This window comes from Poeciliopsis prolifica, unplaced genomic scaffold (assembly GCF_027474105.1).
Source record: "Poeciliopsis prolifica strain line A6 unplaced genomic scaffold, Auburn_PproV2 SCAFFOLD011, whole genome shotgun sequence".
Lineage (NCBI taxonomy): Eukaryota > Metazoa > Chordata > Actinopteri > Cyprinodontiformes > Poeciliidae > Poeciliopsis > Poeciliopsis prolifica.
In genome coordinates this window covers 6,171,629-6,197,897 of record NW_026562386.1, presented here as the reverse complement: position 1 = coordinate 6,197,897, position 26,269 = coordinate 6,171,629, and the positions used below count along the sequence as shown (strand labels likewise).

At 37.6% G+C, this 26,269-nt stretch overlaps 1 protein-coding gene and 1 long non-coding RNA gene across 4 annotated transcripts in view; one reads left to right on the top strand and one right to left on the bottom strand.

Moving 5' to 3' along the window:
• The window catches only part of kif26ba (kinesin family member 26Ba), a 100,523-nt gene that overhangs the window by 42,472 nt on the left and 31,782 nt on the right, over positions 1-26,269 (top strand). Inside the window, exons 4-7 of the mRNA XM_055036334.1 lie at positions 4,636-4,817; positions 11,449-11,659; positions 22,914-23,129; positions 23,858-23,951. Of these exons, the coding sequence (XP_054892309.1) occupies positions 4,636-4,817; positions 11,449-11,659; positions 22,914-23,129; positions 23,858-23,951 (703 nt within the window). The remainder of the gene's footprint in view (positions 1-4,635; positions 4,818-11,448; positions 11,660-22,913; positions 23,130-23,857; positions 23,952-26,269) is intronic.
• LOC129363985 (uncharacterized) overlaps positions 1-26,269 on the bottom strand; it is a 77,716-nt gene that overhangs the window by 38,915 nt on the left and 12,532 nt on the right. For all 3 annotated transcript variants that reach the window (XR_008606380.1, XR_008606378.1, XR_008606379.1), the window contains 3 exons: positions 25,921-25,995; positions 23,795-23,981; positions 22,907-23,115 (listed from right to left, as the gene is read on the bottom strand). This is a non-coding gene — a long non-coding RNA (uncharacterized LOC129363985). The remainder of the gene's footprint in view (positions 1-22,906; positions 23,116-23,794; positions 23,982-25,920; positions 25,996-26,269) is intronic.

Below are 26,269 nucleotides of genomic sequence, written 5' to 3'. Positions count from 1 at the left end.
CTTAATGACCTCATGAAGACAAACAGACTTTAATGAGTAAATCATTTTATATTCTCTGGTTGTGGCATTGCTCCAACAAGGTTTCTTTGTGAAAACCCAGGCTATAAAAGTGAAAATTCCTCTAAAATCTGGTTTTAGTAACCAGTACATTACAAAAGTGTAAAAAAACTGATTTAAATGTAATAAAATGGAGCCGTTTTAAACCCACTCCAGAGCTGTAAAATATGGGATGCTACTGGTGTTGGTGTAGTTCACCAGTAACACCAGTAAGCAATCTGAGCCCCTCAGCAAAGTCACAGGCTGATTACTTCCATGATGTAAATAAATAATTTCTGCATTGAAGCAAAAGGAGCCCTGGGCAAGTTCTGGGTGAATATTCCTTAAAGGAAACAAGCAAAGTTGCCAGAAGCAAATTTTTGAGTTAGAAATCATTTTTAGGTCAAATTTAAATTGTTTTAGTATCTGACTTTTCATTTTTTATGATCTTCAATATTAAGATAAACACATAAAATATATGTAATGAATCTGCAGTGAGATTCCAACATGCATCTGGATATATTGGGTATATTACTGCTTATTTTTTTTGCACACAAAAAAGTCTTAGTGATTTTGTACTTTTATACCTACCGACCATTTATTTAGAAATCAATACAAAAGCTTTTCTGCTGCTCACTACAAGCTCTTGTAACCAGAGAAATCGGTCCTGAGAGAACAGATAATAACCTCTAATATGTTTTGAAAGATTTACTGTATTTCTTCTGGCACAAAAAAGGCAAACCAAGGACAGATGTGCGGTTAATACTCGCTCTTTTCTACACTTACTGACTGCCGGCATTTCCATTAGCAACAACAAACTCACACATCAGCAAAACAACGGATAGCAAGAATTGTTTGGGTTCGAAACCAGATGTACATTACAAGACAAATTTAAACAATTTATTCAAGCAGTTTCTGTGCTGAAGAAATTAAATTAGACAGAAAATGTGGTAAAAATCTTACTGTTGTCAGTCCTGGACATGATGAATGAGAGCAACGGTTGATGAAGAGCTTATTAAGAATTTATTACTAAAATAAAACAGATTTTTACATCTCATGAAAAATAAACAGTTCATTTACAACCTAATATACATGATGAAAAGGTAAAATTTTATTATCCAATATTTAGAAATCTTATAAAAATTCTTTAGTAAAGTGGTCTGTTGCTCTTTAATACAACTTTTTCATGCATTCCTTCAAAATGCCTGAACCAAATGACTGGTTAATGCAGAACTTGCTCGATGACTACAGTAGCTGCAGAGAGCACTGTGTATGAATTTACATTCAGCTTAAAGCATCACTGTGTTTAATTCCTCTCTCTCTCTCTAAGCTCCTGGTGTGGTTATAATGTCTTCTTCAGATTGCAACCAGAAAAAGGCATGTAGTTTGTATTTCTGCAGAGCCACACTGTATCCAGATTAGTCCAGGGGAAAATGCAGGATAAACATTGTAGCTCAGTAACACATCGGCTTGCGCCATATTAAGAATGTTCTAGGTTTAAACTAGGATTTTTGAGTGGAAAAAAATCGGATTTATTTAGTAATTTCTTCTGGTTTAACCTTTAATCTACCATCATGTGGTGAAAATTATAAATATTGATGTAAAGCAGTAATAGGAAACTTTTCAGCTATTAAAAGTTAAGAAATCCACCAAAACCCTAAAGTATTCATACCCCGGACGTTTTAGATTTAAAATAAAATTTTAATTGGAGCAATATTTTCTACTGATAGGCACTAATGAGTCAGAGTCCAGACTTTAATCTGAGCCTGTGGAGAGAGTTGCAGATTAACACCAAAAATAAATGGTTAATGTACAAGAAAAACCCCCAACTGGAATTATTAGAAGGGTTTTATTGTTTTTCCACTGGTTATTGGGAAGTTTCTAGATCCTCTTTTGCATGCTAATTTTTATAAAAATGCTCTTTTTTTTAAACTGAAAGTTGTTTTACAGTATTTTATAATCTGGTTGGAAATACCTGTCTCATTTCCATCACAAACAAACTTCTTTGCCGAATGAAAATAATATTAATCCTAAATCTGGCAGGTTTAGGATTAATATTTGGGGCATGAAAAGCCAGACATCCATCTAAATTATTACCGTGGCTTCTCAGGCAGAAACCTGCATGCAGTTTGAATAGTTTGCTAGTTATTTGTACAGAAACAATCAATTATTTTAGATTTCACAGCTTCTTTTCGGCGTTCAAGCAAAATTTGCTTAACAGTAATTTTAATGCATACACTTCATATCTGCACTGTAAAACATTTGCAGGTAGCTTAACTTGAAAATGAAAGCCCTGCTAAAAATGTAACTTAAGTCAACAAGAAAATTGTTTTGGTTCCAACTCAGAAATTAAAGTTTATGAAGTTGATTTAACAAGAGACAGGTTGTCTAAAAATGCTTTTTAAGTTCTTTAATCTTGAATTGTGAGTGTTAACTTAATGCTGCAATTTAAACCAAATTATTATTTCACAAAACTGTACTTACTTACTTAAAGAGCCACATTTCTCTATTATTTGCACGTTGAAATGCCTACTTATTTTACTTTAGAACAATAATTTAAATTATTGTTTCAAATTGCATGAACAAAATTTCACATCTGACAATTTTATTAAACATCACAATGAATTCTGCTAAAAACATTTAGTGTGAACACGTTATCCTCAAGCTTTGCAAACTTTACACCAGACTCAGATCAACGTAATGCACTTTCATCTCAGGATACAAAGACAAGCCGCTAAGCATTCTGGGAAATAGTTCCCGCTCCTGTCTTTTTCTACTGTCAGTATTTTAAGTGCTAACCTAAAAACTCTAGTTTATTCAACTCTTTAATATAAAAGTTAACATAATTCACCTTTTACAAACTCACACATTTAGGTTCAAAACTTGAAACCTGCTCAATTTATTTGACTTAAAGAGCAGAAGACGGTAGACAACTAAATGTTTTTACAGTGCACTGTGAGCATTTGAATATAGTAAAAGCACAAAGTGTTTTATTTGTATACAAACTGCACAGGGATTTTATTTACAACAGGCCATCTATCAAGCAGTGGGCAGCCTGGTCGACCCCAGGAGCCTCTGCAGTAAATACACGTCAAGCTGAGCTGATTTACACACCGATGTAGAGAAGTGGAGACGCTGAGCCACACAAGGACACAAAGAAAGACACACAACCCACACAGAGTCCCTCCACCGAAGTATTTGGATATAATTCAGGTGCTCTGCTGTCTGGTATTAGACAGACCATAAAGAGTAGTAATCAATAATCCATAAACGATTCACCTGAACACACAAGAGAAGCAGCACGTTATTCAGTGTGTGTGTGTGTGTGTGTGTGTGTGTGTGTGTGTGTGTGACATGTGGTCAGGAAGAGAGGGAGACATTTATTACTTCAGTCTGAAGATCCTTTGGCCGTACTTTATATTAATCCTACACAGGTACATTTAGAAACACGCCCTGCAGAAAGGCTTAAGCTTCTTACTTTCAAATGGTTTTGGAAGGGAGTCCAACCAATGAAGGGAACGTGGATTTATGTTTCTTATTAAAAGTGTACTTTGACTTGGAAAAACTTTTACAAGCAATTCATCATTAGCAGAAAGAATTTGCTGTTTAACCGTCAGTGCAAAGTGTACTGCTACCGGGTTCATAACCCCGGTCCAAAGTGACCCATATCCTGTATGATCCAGATGTCTGTCCGTTGGCATACATCAGATTTAAATGAACGGGTCATTAACAGGCTTTTCTGCAGACACTCGAATGCATCATTTGACTCAGCTGCGATGGACAGATGACGTATTTAAGCATGCAGGATGATTCCTGGGGATCTGGGTTGTGGATCACTGCAGTATTTCATTCTTCTTAATTTTTCAGACATATGTTGATGATACAATTTTATGTGTGCCTGGTTATTGCGTTGCATAACACACAGAACATTTTAATACAACGTTCTGTGTGTTTTAAAATGTGTTGCAAACTAAACAAAGGGTCATATCAGACGAACCAGGAGGTCGTTGTGATTGTTTTTTGTTCTGTTTCTCTACATCTGGAAACAACCAGCTGCTGATCAATACACAGTTTATATACCGTCAGTCAACTGTTAATAACACACACACGCTATTAAATGGAGAAGTTGTTGCCGTAATGTTCGCAAAAGGATTAACTTCTTTTCCAGAAGCGAAAAGAACTGGAGGATTTGTGAATGTGGACTGAATTAATCTCCCTCAAAAAGGGTCACAGCAGAAAACTACATGAGTTTACTTACCTGACTAAAGATCAGCTAGTGTGTGTAAAAAATGTTCAACATGATGAACACAGATGTTCATCTAAACTAACTTGTATGTCAGCTTGGAAGAGACGATTCAGGAGAATAGCTTTTTCAATTTACTCTGTTTTGATCTCATCTTTGTGAATGCAGTGACTAAATGTTCAAACTTGATAAATAAGTAAAAGCAACTTCAATGCTAATTTACCACCTGCAACTTGTCCACAGTGCGCATGCATCAACTTGGGCATATTATCGATAATTACCTTTAAAATTGTTGTTTTTCTCTAAATGGCTCTCGTTTTTGTGAAGCATTAAGAATCTCCTTCTCTTTGTTTCAGATTTCCCAGATGATCTCTGACGCTTCGAGAGAAGGAGTGACTGAAGCGGCCCTGAACCGCTACAACTCTCACTCCCCTGCACGCGCAAACTCTCCGTCACACACAAACTCTCCGTCCAACACGCCGGCTGTCACCACCTCAGCACCCACTGCCACTTCTGCAGCCGCCTCCTTCTTCGCCAGGTACAGTAAGACATTTCAGACCTAAATCTATCAGACTGAATACACCAGATTCCAGTAAGTCATATGTCAGTCAGTCTGGAAAAACAAAAGTTGAATTAAAACAACAAAAAACAAAATTAGTCAATGATTTCTTGGTACAAGTCATTATTCGTCTACCTAATCAAGTCCGGAAAAATGCTTAGTGAGATAACATGAAGACATACATAACATGGATACAACATTGATGAAAAACACGATACACTCAAAATGAACAAATGAATTATTCATTCACTGTATCTGAAGAATCGCTGGTCCATCATAACCAATGAACGGCTTCCAATCACATTTTAAATGACACTGATGGTTTCCCTTTGTTGCTTTCACACCTCTTCTCTGCTGTTCATCCTCACATAATTAGATGCATTTGTCTCATATCTGCTGCGCTCCAGTGTAGCAGACATAATGTTGCCCCAAAGTACACAAGGACAGTCTTAAACACACACACACTGTCTTGATCTTTCCCCGCTGCAGGCCCCTGAGCTGTCACATATCAAAGGCTGTTTTACACAAACACACACATCTGGTTTGCATTATAAAAACATCCAGCTGTACGAGCTTTAAAAAAACTAAGATTGCTTAAACATGTGGATTCCCATTACAGTGTCCAGAGTTGTACAGACATGTAGTGGAATATGAGTCTACTGTCTTTGACCATACAGTCAGACTCATATTCTGAGTCTCTCGCTCAGCATTCCTGCTTTCGCTTGAACAGCAATGCTGTTAAAATGTATTGATACAGAAGTGATTATGATTTCCAAACACTCCATTTTGTCTTTTTATGAAAAGAATAAGGTGGAGGTAGGGCTGGATGGTAAGGCTGAAAAAAGTGTCACAAAGTAAAAATTTCATTTCAGTTGACGATTATTGAGTAGTGCTTTTTTTTTTTTCTTTAAATATCTAAAATACTGCCAAACTAGTGACATAACCTTTCCCATTTCATCGTTTTATTTTTAAGCAGTTACAAAGCACAGAGGTAAAACCTGGAACTGCTGCTGCGCCAGCTACTCAACAGGTTGTTGCTGGGTAACCAAAACGTACTCCACAAGCTGTTACTAGGTAACTGAAGAGCAAGAAAGTTGGTTGATTTCACCAACCTTGCTTAGCTGCTTTGAGAGGTTGAGTGGCTAAAGTCTTTCCTACATCCCCCAGAATGCTGTGCGGTTCTGGTCATGGTTCAGTGAAATTATTGAAAATTCTATCAGATATAGTTTTTATTGATATTGATCTATGTATATTGATATATATTGTTATTGATTTATGTCCAGAACTAGATTGAGATAGAAATCCCCTAATTTGATCATTAAACACAGATGACAGGCAGCTTTCAAAATGCTAGAGTGCTACTTATCTCTCTCAGAGAAAATGGATGTAAACACGACAAACTGTATGGAAAATGTTATGGATTTAATTCCTATAACCATAAAATAAAATCTTAAACCAGTTCAGACCTACTCATGTGTGTCTGTTTTTTCTCCCTTGTGTCATTGTAAGATTTTATGTTTTTAGTTGGGTAAACGTGCACTTGGTTGTATTTTTATTTTTGGTTGGGATGATGCGGGAATTTGTCTATTAGCCTGTTTACAGTAAGTAAAATCATAAATCCCATGCAGGTCTCGGTCTTTACTCTTAGAAAATGGGCTGCATCCAGATACAAACACAATCTTCGCTGGGCTCGCTCTCTGCACACTGACAAATCCCTGTGTCCACTCCATGTCCTCTCACCTGATCCCCTGTCTTCCTTTATTTCTCCTCTGCTTCCCCTGCCAATCTCCATTTCTTGTTTTCTCCTCAGCATGCAGCTCTCCTGTTTTCATTTAATTGCTCTCCTCCTTTCCCATTGTTCTCTCCTCTCTTTCACCCACACCTTGTCTGTTCCCACACTGACCTTTCCTTTACCTCCACACTAATGCATATCTGAGTAATATCTTTCATTAGTGGCGATCTGTCTGTGGAATATGTCACACTTGCACAGCAGCTCTACATCTTTGCTGAGCCGCAGCGGCCCTCTGGGGACACTGGGAGAGAGACTTGCTGTGGTGTGTGCATGCTCTTACTCACAAGGGGGAAGGGAGTTTCTATCAGCGCAGGAATTTTTTTAACTGCACGCTCCGAGGATCGGATCTGTGGGGATTTGGCTGGCTGTGTGTGTGCTGCATGAGGCAGCTGAGTAAATGAATTGGCCCCAAGTGAGTCGGTGAATTGGGAAGGCGTTATTTTAGATGGAGGATGGCAGAGATATGTAGGCTGCTGTCCCTTTTTCTGACCCTTTACATTTCTTGCTGACATTTTTTTGTGTTATTTAAGGAAAACGGTTTCCTCCAGTGATGGATGAAAACAAATTAGCTACCCAACAAATTGGTGGATTGATGATCCAGCCAGATGGGACAAAAAACAGAGTTATCTGATCAGATCAAGTACACATTAGTTTTGAGTTTTGCTCACATAACCAAGAAAAGCCATTTTACTAACACATAGCATGCAAATAAATGTTGCACCTTCTGCTTAATTTAGCTTCAATCATTGTGTCTTTTTGTTGTTTTGCTTTCCCACTTTACCTCCAAAGTAACCAACTTGAAGGTTTTACTCCTATCCCATTTGTTATGGGATAATGAACAGTGGGGAAACACCCACAAAAACACCTGAATGAATCAGAAATTAGAGTTTTTCAAGCAGACAGAAGCAGCTGTTGTAGCTGACGCTGACTGTACAGAACACATCAAGGTTAGGCAGATGAACTGTGGCCACAAAAGCAGCATCAGAAGAGATTTCTTTAAAACATCCTGAATGAAAACAGGAGAAAGTAGTTTCAAAATGCGTTTTGAGCGTCAGGCGCATCTGGTTTACGTCAAAAGTCTGTGTGGAGGCGCGTTTCATGCGTCTAGTGCGGCACGATTGGACGCATGTGGAGTGTTTGACAGGCTGGCAATGGAAAACAACGGCTAAATCAATTTTCATGCATCTGACGCGCCATTGACGCACGTCAACAAAGACTTTGGATGTACACCAGGCGTGCAAAACATCAAGAGTCTGCAATCATAGTGCAAACACGTCAAACTTGAAGCGTCGGATTCGTTTTTTACGCATGTAATGCGATCGGTGTAAACACACTATATGCTTTCAATTTTCCCCCCGAAAAAGTGACTTTAACAAAGTGAATCTGACCTCAATGCATAGCCCGGTGGGTTCATTGATGGCAAAATACCGCTCTAGCTAGCAGTGCCAAAAATTCAGGTTATTCAGTTTACAAACGCAGATTCAAAGAATTGCATCAAAAAGCACACCGCAATCACAGTGGAGACTGACAAGGAAGTGACCTGTGACCCACGGCTTTAAAGAAGTTGGAGATTTTGGGACAACACAGGAAGTGGGCCCGCCAAAATAAAAGCCAAATGACTAAATGTGGGTTAATGGCACAAGCTGAGAGAGGAACGGAGATGACAGAACCTCAGAGGAGTAACATTTGCCATCGAAAGTCCAAATTCAGCCATGAAAGATTTTGTTTTTTTAACTCGAGAGAGAACCTAGGTACGTGTTTATATAGGGCTTTTTTGTTTTTTGCTTGTTATTCATTATTCAGGAAGCATTTGCTTTTTTCTTGTGGAAACAGCAGGGAATTTTATTCAAAACTTATTTGGATCAGTGGGATCATCGATGTAATCACTGACCTCGCAATCCATGCAAATGCAATACTGTTTTAGAAATATCCAGAATCTTCTCATGCCTTTGAAATAACCTGTAATTTACAGAACCATATCAGTCAGCTACAACAGTGATCCCTATCATTTTCAACAAAATGTGCTCATTTCTTTAGCCACATGTCCATGTCAGTAGATAATATCAGTAAAGAAAGTCATGCTAAACAGCCATTCTGACCGAATACGACAGACAAACGCTCCCTTCCTCATGTCCACCATCACTCTCTGTCTCCCCTCACATCTTCTTCCATTGATGGCCTGCTAAACAGAAAGTAATTAACCACTGAACCAACAACACAGCCAGGAGACACCAGCCATCAATCAGCAGAGCTGTTTGTGTTTGCGGAGAGGAGGAAGAAAACAAAGCAGCATCTTGTTACCAGCTGACCTCTGATGCTTTCCAACAACAGACAGATACCTGAAGTCTACGAGGGGAGAAGAAGAGGCGAAGGAATCGATGCTCTTCGAAAAGGATGAGTGGATATATGGAGGGCAGCGAAGAAGAGGCAAGGATGGAGAGGAAAAATAATGATTTCAACAGTCCTGAAATCCAAGGGTTTCAGGACTGTTGAGCCCAAGAAGGAACAAAAGGACAGAGAAGAGCTGATGATTTGATGAGCTAATTGATGTCAAACTACTGCAGTTCACTTTACTGTTAGTTTGAAATAGATTTGCTCAACCAAATCCCACACCACCAGTTACCAGCTATTGTTTGAGTGTTGCTTGAATTTTATCCAAAGATTGAATCACTGAGGAACATTTCAGAAACTGAAACCCAAGTGTTTCCCCACCAGCAGAAAACTGTAAGAAGGATAAGATATACATTTTTTTGTATGCTTAGCTGTGAAGAATTCTAGCTAAGCATTATTCTAACGCGTAAAAAAATTAAATGCATGCAGGTTACAAGCAGGAATCCCCTGCAGCAGAGTGAACAAATCCATCATTGTCATGCCTGTTACTGCAACCATCAGCAGCACTGCAGCAGCCCCTTATTTCATTGGTAGCACAGAAATCACATACAATATTAATGAAACACAGAATAGAGAAAATAAATTCACCAATGCTTTAAAAACTCCCGTGATTAGACGGAGCATGTAAACTGATTTCAATACAATCTGGCATCAGACCAAAAGACTTCAATAAATTTCTTCACATGATGCATGGGGAGGTTTTGAACATTACACCAACATAATACAAACCTGTAATTGCCTTTGATCGCATTTCAAGCGAGTAAGCTTAGCCTGCACACTCAAAAAAACCCAATTAGTGGTCTTCTCATGGAGGCTTGTTTCACGCTGTGTGCAGTCAGACACACACACACACACAGGGATTCACACAAATCTCCAGGGAGAGCCGGTCAAATGGTGAAGTGCTTCATCGTAACACGGGTCAGTTGATTCACATCTCCCTTCCTCTCCCCCTCTTTCCCACTCTCCTTTTGCCGACTCTCTCGCTCACTCTCATTTCTGAAACTTGCTGCAGTTAATTGAAAGCCAACGGTGTGAGAATACAGCTTCTTGACAGAGAGTGCATCAGGGCAGAAGGTCTCTCACTCTTCCTTCCTTACATGTCCTCTAAATTAAATATGGGGGTTAAAGCAGAGCTGTGCAGGAAGCCCTGCTGCAGCTGTTTTAGTGGACTTTCATTGAGTTCAATTGGTGATAGAGCAGCTGGATGTGGAAGTAGTTACAGTTGGTGCAAGGAATAAAATAACATCTTTCTGTCTTTGTACTCTGCAGTGGGCATTAAACATTCAATGCCCAAAACCCACTGCTGAGTTAACACTTCTGATTTATTACCATCCACAGGCTCTGCTGGGCATAATGACATATTTCTGTATTTGACTCATGAATATCAATTTTTAACTTTTAATCATATAGATTTAAACTGTAAATTAAGAAAAAAAATTATGAGAAAAAGTCATAATATTACAAGTTTAAAGTAAATATTATGATTATTATTGCAAAACTGTGACTTTATTCTCATAACATGACTTTGTTCTGCTACTATGAATTTATTCTCTTTTTTTTGCACTTATATGACTTTATTGTATAACTTTATTTATTAACATTTCCTTAGCCCTAGTATGCCGTCATAAATCTGTTTTCTTTTCAGGTTGAAAAAATATATACAATGTCAGTGGCATTTAACAGTAAGCCAGGGTATAAAGGACACCAATAACAAAATCTCACCAAGTATTTTTAAGAGATTTACCCTTTAAAATGACACTGGCTGGTTGTTTCATTTACTTTATTTTTTTCATCAATATTAAGGAATAAAACAAGCTGATATCTTGCTGAAAAGTTACTTGTAGGTTAATTTTGCCTTATTTCAAGTTCACTCAGATATTTCCCCTAGAAACTAGATGAAAATACTTGGTAAGATTTTGTGTTTTTGCAGTGAAGTTTGAACTCATTGTAGATTTTCTCTAAACAAAATAGGATAAGTTTTATACAGGCAAGTTAAAATGTATATGCCACTAATAACATCTGATTAAATTGCTCTTAGCAAAGTACAGAGAAACTCACCCAAAACTTGATAAAAACTGCCTGTGTATTTTAAATTTGCTAATTTTCTGGCAATAATTTGGAACACAAATAATTTCTTTAATACATTTTCTAAAGTTTATGGGTGAAGGGAAGATGAACCAATTTAATAAATGTAAAATAGAAAACTGATGTGGTGTATGTGTACATTTAAGCTTATGTGCAGAATTCTGCAGCAATTAGAGAAACTACACAATAAAAATCAAACTTGTGTAGAGATTAATATTACCTTCATGCCATTACTAAACCTATGTTGTCCTATAGTGAAATGTAGGTTTTTTAGATAAAATTCAGTGAGTTCTTACGTCTGATTTTAATCATTTAATGGAGGTTACTGCTTCTCCCCCTCAGAGCTGCTCAAAAGTTGAACTTGACGTCAAAGAAGAAGAAGCAGAAGACCACCGTGGCTGCAGCCCCTCTGACATCATCTCCGTCCTCCTCCTGCGACCCTCATCTATTCCCGACTAACTTCAGCTCTGCTTTGGTGACGATGCCTCCACCTGCTCCACCTTGTCTTCTTCGAGCAGCAAACAAGATCAAAGACACGCCCGGCCTTGGAAAGGTAACAAGATGGCTTCTCTTTCTCTGCCGTTATTTTGTCATTAAAATTCAGAAAAGGTTGAATCCAACACATGAAACATTACCCGTCATCAAATAGAGAAAAAAAACATTAAAAATACAGCTCTGAGAAAAATTAAGATACCTCTTAAAGTCATTATATTCTCTGATTTTACTTTTTATTGGTATATGTTTGAGTAAAATGTAGTTTATTATAATCTACTGACAACATGTCTCGGAAATTCTGAAATTCCAAGCAAAAATGAATAAAGTCTTGAATGATCATTCGTAATATAAAATAGAATAAACGGAAATGTGAATTTAGACATTACTGCCAAATACAATTAGCCTATCATCACTGAGGAATCAGCGACTCCAAAACTCAAAGTGAATCAGTTTGGGGGAAATTGTTGCTCTTTGGTTGTTGTTGGGGTTTTTTTTAAATCCTTTTCTCAGAGTTATTTAAGCCCAAATAGTGCTGCAATTTGCTGAAATACTGAGTTGTAGCATTTTATCCTGACCTTCACCAGTTTAAGAGTGTTTGCTTGCGTGCGTGTGTGTGTGTGTGTGTGTGTGTGTCAGTCGGCCTCCCCTGCTGTAGGATACCAAAATATAACCTAATGGTAGCCATGGTAACACATTTCAGGCTGACAAAAGTCATCCGTCACCATCGCCAGTGGGTGATGAAACGCACAAGAAAGAAAGAGGGAGAGAGAGAGTGTGCGTGTGTGTGCTGGGGGACCAGGCACACACTCTGCTCTCAAGTGTGCGCAGTATTGATCGTCCATGTAATGAGTTTTTAGTGCCGGCCCCCTCTACCGTTTGAGGCTCCCTGACTTTGTGGCCCCCTGGAAAACGAGCGACTGTCTGACAAAAAGAATCAAACTTCCTGCGGAAGTTTCCGTATCGAAACGCTAGAGAGGAATTTTTAAAAATAAGTAGATAAAAGCATCCCGTTTTTGTATGCGTGCGCTTGTGGATCATCTGTTGTTTGAGCTCCATGTGTTGGAACCATTTGGCTCTGAGGGAATTTGTCAAGTACGAGAGGAAATATGTGCGTGCCGTTCATATCAACTACCAGACGAGACCGAGAGCCATCTCTCTGTTCAATTGCATTTGTAAGGAGTTGCAGTAAAATGTTACAACTGTGTGGTCTGAAAATCCTGACGATATTTAGAAAAGATTCATGATGATTCTCATCAGTGTTCAAGCAACATTATCTGCCCCTGAAATAAGTGGAACGACTACTGGAATAAAAAAAAAAAATACAGTGGACAGTAAAATAAATACTGTTGCTATTTTAATTAAATTATACTCACTGAGGATCTATTTACCTTCCACGCATTTGCTTTTAAAATCACTACAATTCAATGTGTGGTGTTGAATTCCTTGTTTAATTTTTTGCAACAGAAAGCTTTCATTTTGCCTGTCAGAGTTTCAGTGTCTCTCTCCATATGGAGAGACAGATGTCCTCTCAGTTGTCAAGGAAACCATTTCTAGATTGCATATTCACGCACATCACAAATGATTCAGCCATCAACACATACGCACACGTCACATACTGTGTAATACAGCTGGAAGAAACGTGATAAAGACAAATAAAACTCCTCACATCATACGTGGCTTTTACTTTTCTCATTACGGCTACATCTCAGTTAATTTAAATAATTTGTTTCTCTAATTTGATTAAAAAATACCCGTTACTGACCCTTTGCAACTACATCATTTAATCATTGGAGGCGCCATGAAGGACAGGAGTATTGAACTGATCGACTGAAGTGGTTTTCCCAAGTTGTTTTTGTCTGTTTACTCGTCGCTTCTGCTTGTTGGGTCGAGCTAATTTATCTTTGAGCGTAACAGACCTCTGAGGGTCATGGACGGCGGTATTTACAGAAGCTCAAAAGGGCGAGCTCACAGACTGATCCCTGCAGAAATTAAAACGCGTGATTTTTGTCACTATGTTCTAAACGCTGATTTTGTTTATACTGGAGCAACATTAAAAACGAATAGAAGACGAGACGCTAACCGGCTAGGCTACATGACGGTGGGGTATTTATCTCAATGGTTACCAGTGGACAGGTACCTTTGCCATAATGCTGTTATCTTTCTAAATATAGTTACATATAAATTATATGAACATTAATCTTGTAAAAAGAGTTTGCTGTAAATCTGCGTTAGACTGAAGGCTGCTGTCCATCATCGCCGCAGTTTTTCTTGTTAAGTTGCACGATAAAATGAAGAGTTTGGTTTTCACCCTTGTCTGTTTGTGCAGCCGACCTCACAGCACCTTACGACCACTTACACTGCCAAATTAACTACATAAAAGCAATATTATGCTACCACATATGTTTTTTTATCTGTTTTTTGACAGGCTTTACAGGCAAAGGGTCAAGAGTCGTGGCTAACTGTATGGCAAGCTCATTTATTATAAAATGTTTGTTTCTCAGGACAAATTAAAAATGTCAGTAAAATTTGTTTTTATTCATACATTTTCTTCTAGGGAAAACAACTTAAAAACAGGTGTACGACACTTCTTTTTTTAGATTTGGGATAGGGTTTCTAATTTCTTAAAATGAAACCTTTGAGCTATGATTCAAATATTCAGTCGTTGTATATGAAGACAGGGCAGCATTTTATGATTTAGACCGAAGACGTTGTGCATTGTTAAAGTTATTCAGCGCACAGTCACAGTGACACACACGCTCATGCAGACATATGGGGAGAAAACAGCTGTAGTGACATTTCTCCAGTAAAAATGTCATCTGCAGAGGGGGTCTGCTCCCTGCTGAAATACTACTTCCACACATGCACTCTCCCACTCTGGCCTGCATGCTCACAAATTCGTAGGATTACAGTGAACATAGAGAAGTGTCAAGGAAGCGGCAAAGCTCCCGCTGGACGTGTGAGCGATACAACCGACGGAACACATGAAACTTGTCTGAGACTGTAATGGTGGGTTAGTGTTGTCCCTGATGGAAAATACTGCAGAAAACAGATTGAGACGTTTCACACAAAGCTGGCGGCAAACCAGCCCGCACAGGTCTGCAGCCCGAATCCCTTTGAATCTACGAGACTTGTGTATCTAAAAGACACCTCTTCTAATTCAATAAGGCCTTGGCATATTGCTGTAAGCTCCACCTTAATTTAATCCAATTAGCCCGTTGGGAGTCTTTCACTTAAACCACTGGCTGCAGAAGGAGAGCTGAGAAAATTAATCTGTGTATGGATTACCCCTTTGGAAGCCATCTGTAATTTACATATATTTACAGCAGAGATTTTTATTCATTTTTCATTTATTCTCTGTTAGAAAAGCCATCAGGGAAGTAAATTCGACAATATTACAATTTTGAGAGCAGATTGAGAAGTGAGCAGTTTTGGTACCGCAGAGATTAGGAGTCAAACGCAACACTTATAGAAAACATTTACCTACATTTATAATTCATAATCTATGAATAAAATCAGTATAAAGAAGCTGTTTTCCATCAGGGATATTTTAAATGTAAGGAAGTCAGTAAGTAAATGTCAAATCTCAAGTTTGTGTACATTACTCAAGTAAAGGAATTCATTTGCAAGGTCTTTTTTAAAGAAAGATAAAATTATTTAAAATAATTTTAACCTAAATCAAAATGGACCTAATCATCATTTGTAAGCTGTCAGTGAGAGCCAGGTTAAGGAAATGATCATTTCTTAAAACGATGCCTTAATCATATTTTTGCGGCATGAAACATCGCTATACTGTCGTCAAACCTTGCAGCCCCATCCAACACGCGCCTGGGTGTGAAACAGAAGAGCATGTCACAGTTTCGCCGCAGGGTTCACATCTCCTCCTCTAAGCTGTCACTTCATTTGCAGGTCTCAGTCACACCTGATGTTCATACTGTTCAGCTCACCTGCAGGAGGACGAGCAACACGCTGGCAGACACTTTGATGTCCAGGAGGAAAAGCTTCCTTTTGTCTTTTGTTCTCCTCGAAACCGATCTGCTCCTCATCTCCTAAATCTAAACGAAGCATAAATCTCATCTCTCCCTCCTTCTTCTCTACTCTTTATCCGAGAGCTTTATCCCTCGTTCAATCTCGCCAGCCTGCGTTTTGCACACATGCACACTCACAGATTGCAACTTGACCTTGGGGGAAAGTGATACTATGACAGATAATCAATTTTTAATAGGAGCTACGATTCCTCTCAAGTCACAAGCTGTGTGTCTGTGTCACATGTGTAAGCGCATTTAGCACAGGCACGCATGTTACCGAGCGTCTGTGTGCCTTGTATCTAAATGATTGAGCGAGTCTGTTATGACAGTCCAGTCCAGCAGCCACTTTGTTCCACCTCATCACTAAAATATTAATGCTTTCAGTGCTGGCAGTCCTGGAGGATGTAACACACACACACACACACACACACACACACACACACACACACACACACACACACACACACACCATCTTTTATAGGTGTAATCTTGTATTTTATGGCTCTTTGGGGCTCTATAAGTCAAATAGATGGGGCTTGAATTTGAAAATAGACTAGAGTGAGAGGAGCACGTGATTTCCTCATTCAGCAGCATCACGTTACCTTTAACTGATCAGATTTGCATGCTGGAGAAAATGCTTTATATTCAAATTTAATGACATGTATTTATTCTGTTATACATATGTTTATATTCAGAGTCTGATCATCCTAAATCAGTGTTTCTCAATCCTGGTCCTCAGGCTTCACTGCCCTGCACATCTCTGCATCTCTGCTCCAGCACACCTGAATAAATTGCTAGCATTAGCTTCTGCAAACCACCAAGTGCTGGAGATGCCTGTTAAAGCTGCAGTATGCAACTTTTATAAAAAAAAATATACAGCTCTGGAAAATATCAAGAGTCCACTGCACCAAACCCCATTGAAAATATTGATCAACTCTTCCTGAGTTAAAACATTAGTATTGTTGTTTCTAAATGAATATGAACTTGTTTTATTTGTATTGTTTGAGGTCTGAAAGCTCTGCATTGTTTTGGTTATTTATATTCTACTACAATCGTAACGTTCATTAAAAAACTTCTAATGTAATTATTTAAAAGGATTTGATGGAGATGGCGGTAACTATTGAGGCAATGATGGAAAAAGGATTTATTTGTTTTTTATTAGCAGATTTCTAAGAAGTTCAGACTTAAAAATTTCTATTAATATATTAATAGAATATATTTATTTCCATAATATATTCTATTAATATATTAATACAAATTAATTTCTAATTAATCAGAAATTTGTCTTATTGTCTACTTAAACACACACCTTAAATCAACATTTTGAATTTATCTGAGGGCTTCCAGCATAAATCCTATAGTACAGTGAACTAATCTTGAATAAATACTCCAGCTAAAATTAGCATAGATCTCAATCATGAACTTTTTTCCTCCCTTGTGGTGTTTGCGTCCATCTTAATGCATGTTTGCACAAATGCGTCTGGGTTTCTGCAGTCTTTGGGAACCAATTAGAGCTCGACTTCAGCCCCCTATCGATTTTCCAGCCAATAGCAATGAAGCGCTGTGGTGGTGGACTATTGAACCCACTTCCCCTGCTCAGGGCGAGCTGTTGTCGTTTAGCAGAGTTCCTCGCTTTAAATTGGCTGAGTGTGTTATCTGAAGTGAAAGAACAGCAGGATCTATATTGTAAGGTGCCTAATTGTGGTGAGATCGGTTTCTCAGGAGGAATCGTGAGAAAGATGTCTTTGCCCTTTAGCTCAGAACCTCAAGGAGGGGATGAGAGTATTTTTAAAGAAGACATAACTCCTAAATCAAAGCTGCAACATGCAGAGCTCTGCATAGTTCATGACATTTAAAGACACTAAAAATGTTTTTTTAAGTGCAAGGAATAGGCTTTTCTTTGTATAAGAAAGCCTGTTTCCCTGAACAGCTGTATTCATCGCAGTACAAAGTGTGAGGAGAAGATGGAGAAAAAAGGAATAAAAGCAAAAGCCGGAGAGTCGTCTTATTTGTTCAGAGGACAGAAAGGAAATGAGCCTCGGAGAAGGGAGGGAATGGAAGAGGAAGGCACCAAAATGAGGAATGTAATCTCCCTTAAACAGAGAAAGAGGTTTGTTTAAATATACGTAATGAAAGCAAAGGTTTGAAAAGGAGGATGAAGTTGGCTGGAGAGCGAGAAACAAGAGAGCTACTGGTCACCTGCTTTCTCCTCTTCATCTTTCTGCTCTGAAATAAACTCCACATCTTTTCCCTCTTCTATCTTATACATCAAAAAGACTCCATTAGCTTTGTGTTTATGTTGGCCGTTATCCTCTGCCAGGTGTATTGATTCAAAAAATCCCAATGATCAGAGGATATTATGGGTGTAGTTGATCAAATGACAAACATTTCTGATGTTAGATGAAGCCCAAAGTTTAAAAAAAGGCAGCTCAAATTAGTGTTCATCCATATGTTGCACAAAATATTTATAAATATGGTTATTTTGATATAGTCGGTGAGCATACATGAACTATAGTGGAGCACATGTAGTTAATTCTACAAATATTTAAATTATTTATTCAGGTATAGCTCACACTCATGCCTCAAACAATTAACTTCACTTCTAATATGTCAATAAATAGGCTTGTGCATTAAAAACAAAAATTTAAAAAGGAGAAGAGAAACAAAACTCTAGGAACAAAAGATTAAAAACACCAGCTGGATCAAGCACACAATAAAAACAACAAAGAACAAGGATTTAAAATGGACATTAATGCTGATTTTAACAGATTAATGTAAAAACAATTCAGATTTACAGCTTATATATCACAAATAATGTTAAACATAAGATTTAGGCATTACCTTCTAGAGAAGCGCTGGTAGAGCTGCTGTAGTTTTCTAATAAAAAGATAAAGATCCAACATCATGTAAACAATATTTAATTTAGTTACATCCACAATATTGTTTTTTAATCAAGAATTAATAATGCGTAATCATTTGGTCATATAAATGTGGAAACATTATCAAAGTGTAACTAACCAACTCCCAAATCTGCCAGTGGACGAAACATTTCAAGATATAATATGGGAAAAATGTTCATTTATAACTAATAACTCATCATCAATATTAAGGAATTGTTAACTTGAAACAAACTCCTACAGTGAGGGGAAAAGTTACATGTATGTTATTGAACTTAAAATAAGACTAAACTAAGATATTTGCATTAGAAAGTGGACTAACATGCTTAGTAAGGTTTGTGTGTTGCAGTGTATTCAATAGGTTATCTGCACTCATTTGCTCAGTCAAATTCAGGTCTTTTTGGACATGCAGTATTCATTCTCCTGGTATTTTACTCGTCTGTCCTGCAGTAAAAAGAAAACAAGTTTCAAAGTTGCTTTTACTTCAGCACATTGCAGTTTTCTGGCCAATCTTTAAAAAGCCTGACCTGCAATTTTGATTTTGGCCAATACCAATTTTGTTGTCAGAAATGTCACTAAGTACAGCAAGAAAGTCACTGAGTTGGTAACATTGGGGTGACTATTGTTAACTGCAAACATCCAGACATGAAACCTCACAGCAGGGCAGAAAAGGAGAGTCGTTGATTTTTAGACCTTTGCAGAGGTTAATAATATTGGTGGATAAGGTCAGTTTTATATGCAAGTATTGGCCGATTTCCCAAAATTAACCCTTCCATGCATGAAATATGATCCTTTGGCAGAATTTTTAAAAAAATATTTCCATTTTCTTAAGGCATATAAAAATGGGGGACAGGGGGTTGAAAAATTGTTAAAATTATTTTCCAGAATTTTTTTTGTAGGTGATCAGTTGTAAAACAAAGTTATTCGACAAATACATCAGTAATATGTGTCTTTCGGGATTACTTATGTCAATATTTTTTAACCTACAAGAGTAGAAGGAGGGACTGGATATTCCCGTGTTGCCTTTTCATCTGTCGGCCATGTTGGATTTAACAAAAAATGTCTTGTACTTGCAGTGGATGGCCAGTAGTTGGCAGTATATTGTAAACTGCACCAGTGAACACTTCAGTGGTCTGTGTGCAATTATAACATAAAAACCCACAAGAAAGAAACACAATAAAATCGTTTTTAGATAGCAGTGACAAATCATAGAGTGAAGGAAATCTGTGCACCAATTCTCTGAATGTATGTAAACTGAAAAAAAAAAGATCTAAAATAGTTTCCTGTGGAATCCCTGATTATTTTTTATTGTCGACTTAACATTATATGATCAGTTACAATGCAGTGTTGTGTAAAGTCCACCAAACTTCCAGAGGTTTAATGTCTTCTAAAAGAAGGAGGTAGTATTTTCTGGTCCCAGATTACTGAGTTAAAAAAAAACATAAACAGTAATTTTGAGAAATTGACTCTGAAAGCCATTTTGGCCTCATTTCTGCTTCACTCTCCAGCCTTTCACCTTCTCAAATATAAAGACCAAATGGGTTTCCAATGCGGAGCGCCTCATGGGTTACACCTTATTCAGTGTGCGGTGGTAAAATCTTCCTCTCAGGCCGATGGGCTCCTTTACTGGGGTCAGCAGATGGCCTCGCTATGCTTCCCTGTGTGTGTGTTTCCGTGCAGTGGTGAGGAGGAAGTTTGGATGTCGCACAACTTGACCTTTCTTGAGAAAGCAACCCAGAATATGTTCCGCTTTAAAGAATAAAGCGAAACATATTCCCCATTTTTGAAAAGGGTTCAAAGATTATCTTAGAACATAACAACATAAATTGTCTTAACCAAAGATGTGTTGTACAAAAGGAAGACAGCAAGAAAGTGCTTCATGTTTGACTACCTTATTTCTTTTTAGATACGCTGATATCTGACGCGATATATCAATTAAATTAAAATGACCTCAATTTCAAATCACAGCAGAGTTGAGCACTCGGTTACTAAGTCAGAAAATTACTTTGATATATTTTGTACTAAAAGACAAAGACACTTAATTACAAGACAACAACAATACAGATTATATTCAGACCCTGAAAGATCATGCTCCCATGTACAGATTGTACAGTTTAGTTGTGCTGCTGGTTTTATATGAAATTACTCTTCAGATTAACTAATCTCAGTCATACTAAGAGATTATAATACTGCCAAAATAAAAGAAGCAGAAAAAAACAAGGATTAAACTTGAATTTAAAAAAAAGGTGAAGGAAAATATCAAGGTTAAACTCAGATACTTTTCAAACTTTACGCCAATCGTGAACCAAGATGAAAACTTGTTTACATCTTGGGATGTTTCGCAAATCCCTCCGTTTAGCTGACGCAGCATTTTGCTCCTGCTGATATCAAAGAAAACAACCAGCTAAAATGAGACTGCTAACAGTTTGAGACTGAAGATGAAGGAAAGGAGGAGAGAAAGAGGATGACAGGAAGCTAAAACTGGATTCCTGCAAATCAGGCCTTTTGATGTGCGGAAGTGAACAAAGACGAATAGAAAAAAATAGGAAGGGATTAAGGAGCGAAGGAAAGGGAGATAACTAGAGTGACAGGTAAAGGAGGAGAAAAGATCAGGGAAGTGGAGGCGCTCAGGGTGAATAAGGGGATGAAAGCAGGAACACAAGCGTGTCGATACCCATGTAGCGCTAAAAGCTGAATTTTGTGTTTCTTTGTGATTCTTTTCTCAAAGCCAAGGTGAGAATAGATTTTTTTTCCCCTACAAAAATCCTTCAGACATGATAAGAATGTTTCAATGCTTAAATGTTAAAAATAATCTCTTGTAAACTGAAAATACAAAGTTGTTTTAAAAGGCGTCTTTAAAACCAAAACAAACTTTTATTTACTGCTGGATGTTTATTTTTATGTAATATGCCTGATTTTCTTCAATCTCAGACTTTTGGCATTTTATTATTAGCTTACCATCAGTGTTTTTCCCACTCTTTTTTATTTATTACATTTTATCTGTTGTTATATAACACAGATTAAGAAGACTTTATAGGCAAGGAGTTGATAATTATTCTGACGCTGTTGTTTAAAATAACAGATTATTATCATTATCCGTCGATTTTCTTGTCCCTTTATGAGTTCGTTTGTAACCATTTTGTGCAGGTAATATAATGTATTTGTTGGCTCTTTGGCACAGTATACTGAACAGGCACATGGATATTATAACATGGTTTTAATTACAAATTAGTGATAATTATTGAGTCAGTAAGCAACACATTTAATTAAATTAAAATAAGGGGTAGGATTAAATAAGCATTCACTACTTCCTACCCTTTTCAGACAGAAAAGAAGTGGGAAACTATTTTGTTCTTGGTTATGTATGCACATGTTTTTCTTGTTTTTGAAACACTGTTTGAAATTTTAAAAACATCCAATAAATCTAGGTTTGACATCTAGTTAAAGTAATGTTAGTTCAGTAAAATGCCGACCTCCTGTGTAATTGAAATAAACATAACATATGAACTGCAGAGGAACATAAACTGGGAGATTACTAAAAGCTAGTGAATATTTGATCCAAGAATCGCTTTGAGCCATCCTACTTACAAACTCTGCCTGTAGTTTTAAAAAGTCAAACTGAAGCTGTTTTCAGGGGCACATGTCGAACCTTGTTTTGTTTTGGGCCAGGTTTTTTCAGGGAAAAAGACCAGGGAAGAATAATGGACCCAGTTAACTGTTTTGGTTCGTGGAAAATGAAACGCACCTTAAAATGGCGGCCTGGTGTTTTACTTCCATCGGGATTCGGTTGAGCATAGATTAAAGTAAATAGAAATATGAAGAACCTAACGTGAGAAATGTCTCGTTAACTTAAAAAAAACTGGACAAAAACAGTCCAGTTCTAATTTTAACTATTGGGCACCAATAAAAAAAAAACTTGATTTAGATTTACGAAAACGGCCAATTCTTCCCAGTTTAGCTATTTAACGTTAGCCTTAGGAGCTAACATTTAAGCTAACAAACTGGAAAAATGACTCGCTTATAAAGCCCAAAAACACCCAGTTTGGCTGACTGCTCTTCATGAACAGGATTTTAAACGAGCAGCAGTTGATATTACTACCTAAAGTTAAAAAAACAACTTCATATTTTCTTGATATTAGCTTTCCTTCGAGATTAACTTTCTTGCTAATTCCAGGTAATTTTTTACAGACTGATCAGATTCAGTTGTAGCTCAAGCAATATTTCTAAAGGTTAATAATAAAAATAAAAAGTTAATAGGACTTTATATAACATTGTAAGTCTTGATACATACTAATAAAGTTGTAGTTTTCTTTTTGTTTAGTGGGCAACAATAAAAAAATGAAAATATAATCATTTATGTTATGGTAATGCTCTTGAATTTACCTTTCAGGTGAAGGTGATGGTCAGAGTTTCCCCAACGTCTCAGTCTGATGCTACAGAGTCCAGTTCCTTCTTGAAAGTGGATCCCAGAAAGAAACAGATCACCATCATGGACCCGTCTGCCAACCAGACACCGAATGCTGCCTCCCAGAAAAGAGCAGGAGTCAATCACGCTCCTCCAAAGATGTTCACCTTCGACGCCGCATTTCCTCCTGATGCATCACAGGTGAGAATATTGATGCGAAAATCTACCACAGCACACTAAATGTCAGCTTTTTTCTTAAAAATGTCAAATTGTTTGCAATGTGATCATTCTTTAAATCACCACTGGAAGCCAAACTTGTCTTGATTTGGAAAACAACATTTAATTTACATAAACTTCCTCCTTACATTTTCAGCTCTTCTTAGTTATGAGTAAAACTACAAACTAGAGACAAGCTTTGGATTACAGCGCACAACAAATCAGTCAATAAATCAAGTTTATTTGTATAGCACATTTCAGCAACAAGGCAGTTCAAAGAGTTTTACATCATAAAAACACAAAAGTACAAAGTTGTAGAACACAGTCAAATTATCAGAACATTGTTTGTTTCATTGATAAGGTTTTAAATCTATTTTATGTTTAAAGGAACTCTATTTCAGCTTTGTTTGTTCCAGATTTGTGATGCATAGAAGCTTCGACACTGTTGACCATTACATATTTACAAATATGTGTTTGTAATTTAACAAAAAAACAAACAAACCTGAAAACCTATCATTCTCACCTCAAAGGTGAACATTTTCAAGTAGTGAATATTTTCCACAGAAACACATATGGCTTCCCAAGTTGCAAAAACGAGTTCTTTGATCACAAAATGAGTGTGAATAGACTCTTAATTTGAACGTGATCACCTCGGTATATAATCTTTGCTTTGTGTTTTTCCTCATCGTCTTTCCGTGGTCGCCTGTTGCCAGGCGGAGGTGTGTGCAGGAACGGTGGCTGAGGTCATCCAGTCGGTGGTGAACGGAGCGGACGGCTGCATCTTCTGCTTCGGACACTCCAAACTGGGTAACAGCCTCTTGAACACAACTTCTTCAGCTACACAAACAGAGCACATGTGGTTTATGAGCCATCCCTCGTATGTGTGCCTGACTGTCAGTGTGTCAGTCCTGCACTTGGCGACTCTCCCTCGTCTATCAGAGACAGAAGAGGATTAGTGTCTGCTCTGGCTGAAAGCTTCCCCAGTCTGCTCAGGCTGTTTTTCTGTCTTCCTCTTTTGCTCCCTAATCCTCCTGAAGCTGATTTTTAGAGAAGCTGTCTTAGAAAGGGTCAGGACCCTTCACTGCACACTGCAACGCAATCTGAACCCAAACATGTGCAGCCTTAACAAAGGCCAAGCATCACAGACACATTATTTAACTTGAGGTCAGCCCCAGTTTTGTTTATCCCTCAGCCTGCATCATTGGTCATGTTCTGTGATCTGAATACATCCAGGTGTATTCAATCAAAAATGAAGAAAAAAACCGAGCAATGAAAAAAAATTACTGCTGACTAAAATAAACACACAATTTACTGTCTAATATTTGCCTTGTTTATAATCCCCAAGAGATTTGTGGAGATATTCTGTAAACTGATGAGATAAAAGTGGATTTTTTGAAGAGTGTGCATCGTAACGCCCTACACCAACAATCAAAAATGCAATGGGAAAAGAAACTAGTTTGGTTGAGTAAACCAATTTTAAATATCTACTTTAGCAATTAAACATAGAATTTCTCATCAGAAATTAAATATGTACAAACCGTGTAACTACTTCATCTATATTCCCAACATTAATTAAACTCAATGCAACTGGAAAAACAGCTTTAGCTTAATGTTTAACTTTATGTTGTTAGTGCTAATTAGTGCTAATCAAAGACTTGTCCTCGGGAAGACAAGTCTTTGAATTAAAGTGACATTTAAAAATAAAATTTAAATCTTTCTTCGCGGAGTTCTTTGTCCACAGATATGCAAGTTGGGTGAACTGGAAGTGTATCTATCTGCGCTGAGCTGCTCACACACACATGCAGAGACAAACTCAAACAATCTCAAGCTAAATGTGGGTGAGCATATAAAATTAATGAGTGGGTGAGACAGATGTGCACACAATAATTAGAGCCTCCTAAAACAAAATAAGTCACCACGGTGCTCGTCTAGACAGCACAACCTCCATCAAACTTTGAAACAGAAAAATAAAGACAGAATTAATGGTAGAAACTTCTCTCTCTGTAATGAACGACTACATCTGGAACTAATGTTCCCTCTAATTGCTTGAGCATGGCCGTGTAAATGACACTGCAGGCGCTTTTATAAGCTTGGAGAAACAAACTTTTTGTTGATGGATTTCTGAATGGATTTCTGCGTTCGTGACCAGGAATGGTTTCAGCTTAAAAAGCCGCTGCTGCTGCAGCAGCAGCTCACCCCGGGCCATGAATCTTAATGGGGCCGCCGCGTTATAATGACATTACCTTTTTGCTCATTAAAACGGGGAAAGTAGCACAAAGAGTGTTTATCTTCAGCCTGGAAGCCCTGGGCTGTGGATTTATGAGGGGTCAGACTCAGACTCTCTGCACAACAAGCAGGTTTGCATTGAAAAAAAGCCAAATATGAAAAACTGCTACATTCGTATAATATTGATATAAGCCAAATATCACAGATTTAGTCAGAATTGTTACCAAAAAGCCTAAGAGTGATTAAGCTTTTCCACACTTTGTCACATTGTAGTCACAAATATAAGAAATATTCATTGGCTTTTTATGTAATAGATATCGTATAAAACGCTTAAGAAAATATTTATCTGAACAGGTAGATGAGTAATATTATTTATGTAGCACATTTTCAGGAACAGGGCAGTTCAAAGTGCTTTACATGATTTAGAAGGAACACAAAAACAACAAAATCAGAAGAAAGAAAAGTTAGAGAGATACAAAGTTTGTTCAGACATTGACAGCATCTATATTTTGGTTCGATGCAACAAATTACGAGGCATCAGTTCACTTACTGTTTTATAGCCTGCAGCACAACGTTCCTGTGCATCTGGCTGAAGCAGTCAGCCACAGAACCAGGACTTGACAGCCTGCATCAGCGAGAACAAAGGAAATGGCTGTGATATACTAACACTCATACTCTCTCATAAAATCAGGCCTGAAAGGAAGAGAGACACACAGAGAGGTAACGGCTGTTAAATAGACAAGCTGTGTTGGAGGAAATCAAATCAACTGGAAAATTAGATTAGTCAAAGTTAATGGTCTGGTGTTGAAGTTATTGAACTTTAAAGAGGATCCATTATACAAAATTCACTTTTTGCATATTTTTTGTACATCCTTTCAAGTCTCAACTGCTTCTAAAAA